At 43.6% G+C, this 4509-nt stretch overlaps 1 protein-coding gene across 1 annotated transcript; it reads right to left on the bottom strand.

Annotated features, from left to right (window-relative positions):
* Positions 1–834: 834 nt before the first annotated feature.
* LOC148033216 (tubulin alpha-2 chain-like) lies at positions 835–4271 on the bottom strand. The gene is made up of 4 exons (XM_087681100.1): positions 3964–4271; positions 2790–3024; positions 2249–2619; positions 835–1661 (listed from the first exon to the last, which is right to left on the bottom strand). The coding sequence occupies exons 1-4, from the start codon at positions 4054–4056 to the stop codon at positions 1005–1007; spliced, it is 1356 nt and encodes a 451-aa protein (XP_087537226.1). The 5' UTR covers positions 4057–4271; the 3' UTR covers positions 835–1004.
* Positions 4272–4509: the final 238 nt, after the last annotated feature.

Genomic DNA, 4509 nt, shown 5'->3' with positions numbered 1-4509 from the left:
GCTCCATATACATTTGTCACTTAACAATATTGTTTAGAGGGGTCCAAAACAAATCCTGAGAGGTGTAATTTGCTTTTAAATAGCCTTTAAAGTATCTAGCATTTCTGGACCTTCCCAACAATGTCAATTAGTAAACTGCTTTTGCATTATCGGCTCGCCTCATGAAAAGCTAATTGCTGTATTTTCTTCTTTTCTGCTTTGCATCTCTCAGGAGAATTGTGTTCTTTCTTCCAAGATTCACCTTCACAAAAATTTTCCCCGCCTTGTGCAGCTTGTTAATCTTGTTTTGAAAGGAATAATTGATGCTCTTAAAACACATGAGATATCCATGGCGTTTACCTCTATTTGAGTATTCATTTCCCAGCATTGCTTGCCATGGGTGTCACAGACAGGCAAAGATTACCATCAAAAAGACCTTTCAGGTGATTGGATCGCCACAAAGGTCATAAGCACATACTACCCTTGTGGAACAAACTTTGGCGAGTTGAACGTTCACTTCAGTAAATATGGCATTTAAAATAGGCACACTAACCACCCAAAGACTCATGCACCATACTTGGATCAATACACACACATCCAGACTTTTATGGTTGGACATTCCTGAGTTCAATTCAGCCCTTTAAGCAACCATCGATTGAAGTAGAGCGAAAAAAGCAGTCTCAGATGTCGTGTGCATTGAGACAGAGTTCCACAAAAAGTGGCACACCCCTGCATTTGGTTCACAGCTGTGCTCAGAAACTAGATAAGTTATAGATCATAGTAAAATAACTTACACCACCTTGCATTTCATCCACTATCCAACTAGATAATGAGCAGATATTTGTCGCGACTTAGTAATAGAAAAGGGAAATGGCAACTTAGTTATAGAAAATGGAAAGCAGATAAGGTTTCATGTACTAACATCCTTTGTGCGACAACTTATAAAGCATGCACCTGCTGGAAGTGCAATTTCTAGTTTCACACAACACACCACCTATCCTGCCTAAATGAGATTTCCTTACTCCTCAATATTCTTCCCCATCATCTTCACCGTCACCTTCTGCAGACTCTGCTCCAACCTCCTCATAGTCCTTCTCCAAAGCAGCTAGATCCTCACGAGCTTCAGAAAACTCCCCCTCCTCCATGCCCTCACCAACATACCAGTGGACAAATGCCCTCTTAGCATACATGAGATCAAATTTGATGTCAATCCTTGAGAACACTTCAGCCACACTTGTGGAGTTGGAAATCATGCAAATAGCCCTCTGCACCTTGGCAAGATCTCCTCCAGGCACCACAGTTGGTGGCTGATAATTGATGCCACACTTGAATCCAGTTGGGCACCAATCCACAAATTGAATAGTCCTCTTGGTCTTGATGGATGCCACGGCTGCATTCACATCCTTCGGCACTACGTCCCCACGGTACATAAGGCAACATGCCATGTATTTGCCATGCCTGGGGTCACACTTGGCCATCATTGATGAGGGCTCAAAAGCACTATTTGTGATTTCAGCTACAGACAGTTGCTCATGATAGGCCTTTGCAGAGGAGATCACTGGAGCATATGATGAAAGCATGAAGTGTATCCTCGGGTAAGGTACAAGGTTGGTCTGGAACTCGGTCACATCCACATTAAGAGCTCCATCAAACCGTAAAGATGCAGTCAAGGATGAGATGACCTGCAAGAAACATTTTAAGTATGTAAAGGCAGCTAGAAAGATAAAAAACTGAAACCTCCTCAGGCTTGAAGGAATCTTTTGCTGTGGTGTACAAACATCCAGATGTACAATAAACAATTCAGCAAATCAAACATCTTCTGAAGTAAAAATTTCCCAAGGCTCACACTTCAATGGCTCTAAGAGTAAGGCCTATACCATAGGATGGCCAGGCAAAACACCTTCCATTTCATTTGGATGTTATGCCTTACATGGAAGAGACATAATGACTTTTACTCACGTGCATATATTTACTAAATTCCTGACTACCAGAATTTCGTACCTGCTAATGTTGTAATCAAACTAATCTACCTCCAGGTGATGCTCATAATAATATATTCCGCCACAGCTTAACAAAAAGATAATCTCCAGACCTTTCACTATCATTAAAAATCTCTAACATGAAGGGCAAAAGCTTGACACTCACTGCTGTACCTCCAATTGAAGCTTATAATAATGTATTTCTGCCACAGCTTAACGAAAAGATAATCTGCAGACCTTTCACTATAATTAGAAATCTCTAACATGAAGGGCAAAAGCTTGACACTCACCTGTGAAACAAGACGATTCAGATTTGTGTAAGTGGGGCGTTCAATGTCCAAAGAGCGGCGGCAAATGTCATAGATGGCCTCATTGTCCAATAACACGGCTACATCAGTGTGCTCAAGTAGAGAATGTGTCGACAATACACTGTTGTAAGGCTCCACAACAGAAGTTGATACCTGTGGAGATGGGTAAACTGTAAAGCCCAGCTTGGACTTCTTACCATAGTCAACAGACAATCGTTCAAGTAGAAGGGATGCAAGACCGGAGCCTGTGCCACCTCCAACTGCATGGAAAACAAGGAAGCCCTGCAGACCAGTGCAGTTATCTGCAAGCTTCCTGATCCGGTCGAGGCAAAGATCCACAATCTCCTTACCAACTGCAAAAGGCAAGGTTACATTTGCCACAAATCACAAGCTGCAAATGCCAATCTACTGCACAAAGACGAACCCACATTGCGCAATACATAATTTACTAGGCAGTATGATTGTATAAGTCCCTAACATAATATCGGGAAGAATGAAGCTACTAAGATGCAAAGATTCTTACTGGTGTAATGGCCGCGAGCAAAGTTATTTGCAGCATCCTCCTTGCCACTGATTAGCTGCTCAGGGTGAAATAGTTGTCTATATGTTCCCGTGCGCACTTCGTCGATCACAGTGGGCTCCAGATCAACAAACACAGCTCGAGGTACATGCTTCCCTGCCCCTGTCTCACTAAAGAATGTATTAAAGGCATCATCTCCACCTCCAATGGTCTTATCACTGGGCATCTGACCATCAGGCTGCACAATTAGAATTCAAACGTCAGAACAAATTCGCCTACTCATCTGCGGGACACAGGGATGATGGCAAACAAACAACTCCAGAGCATGCCAAGTTACAGGAAGAATGATAGGGTCAGCAGGGCAATGACATGTCAATACAGAATCCTGATTTAAAATTTAAAGTAACATTTGCAAACCTTCTGATATCTGCCATTGTACGATAACATCATCTAGAGCCTCAATCAGTACCTAGGCATCAACAGATTTGTATGCTGATAGACACATGTACTACAGTCTGATTAAGGACAAAGAAAACAGGGATAGCTGAATGTTGGTAGGTTCGTATGACAAGGCAAACACAATCAGACAGGAGATCCAATCGTGGCTAAATCAAACAAATCTGGCAATCTAAATCTAACAGGTCCAGTAGAGTATTCAAATCCTGATGCGGAACCATTGTTTAGACTGAATCGCACCATCAGGCAGAAGATCCAATGGCAACCTAAATCAAACACGTCCGATGGGGATCCAAATCCTAATAGGGTGCTGATGTGGAGCCACTGTTTGGAACGCCCGAAAAAAGCTTTAGACAAGCCAGATATGCAGAGCCTCCCCAACAGAAGCTCTTGACGTTGAAAACTATGGGGAAAAACCAGGGAAAAGTGCCCCTTTTGCCTTATGCGAAAACGTCAATAGGTTATTGTGAATCAATGGCAACCTGAATCAAACAGGTCCAATGGGGAACCGAATCCGAATGGGAGTGTCAGTGAGGAGCCACTATTTAGACCGCCTTCCATAATCAGATACAGCATCTAATGGCAGCCTCAATCAAACAGGTTATATGGAAATTCACGCCCTGATGTGGAGCAGGTAAGCCCGAATGGCATCATCAGACACACTACACACAATAACAAGCCAAATGAAGACAGGTCCAATGAAGATCCAAGGGATAATTACCTGGATTCCATGCTCGAGGCAGTAGAGCTCCCAGCAGGCATTGCCAACCTGGATGCCGGCTTGGCCAATGTGAACAGAGATGCACTCTCTCATCTTAGCTGCTGCTGCTGGCGCCGCTGTGGTGAGAAGTAGGCCTCCCCAAAGAGAGAGAGGAGGACTCGTGAAGACGTTTATGAAGACGCCTACACAGAGACCACCTCACAGGAAGGAGAGAGAGAGAGATGGAGAACTAAGAACAAGAGTCTAAACTCTAGAGAAGCCTTCCTCCTCGACTAATAAGCTGCTCTGCAGCAGTCCTTTTAATGCCATACCCCATCATGTGGCCGGCAGACCCACCCTCCGCCTCCCACGATATTTGCCCCCTTTCCCATCTTTCTCATATCCAGATTCCCTTCCTCTCTTTCTCATATCCAGATGGACAAGCACATCCAAAGATACAAAACAAGGACAAATTAGAAAATTGTTTTCGATGTTCTAAGGCTGGTTACACACCGCCATTGCCCGTTCCATCTATGCCCACTTGGTGGGCACAGGAAAAGTTGACTT

Source organism: Lygodium microphyllum, chromosome 7 (assembly GCF_053477565.2).
Source record: "Lygodium microphyllum isolate KBCC chromosome 7, Lygodium_microphyllum_v1.1.10, whole genome shotgun sequence".
NCBI classification, from domain to species: domain Eukaryota; kingdom Viridiplantae; phylum Streptophyta; class Polypodiopsida; order Schizaeales; family Lygodiaceae; genus Lygodium; species Lygodium microphyllum.
Note: the sequence above shows the minus strand (reverse complement) of the source record. Positions and strands in the feature narration are given on the sequence as shown.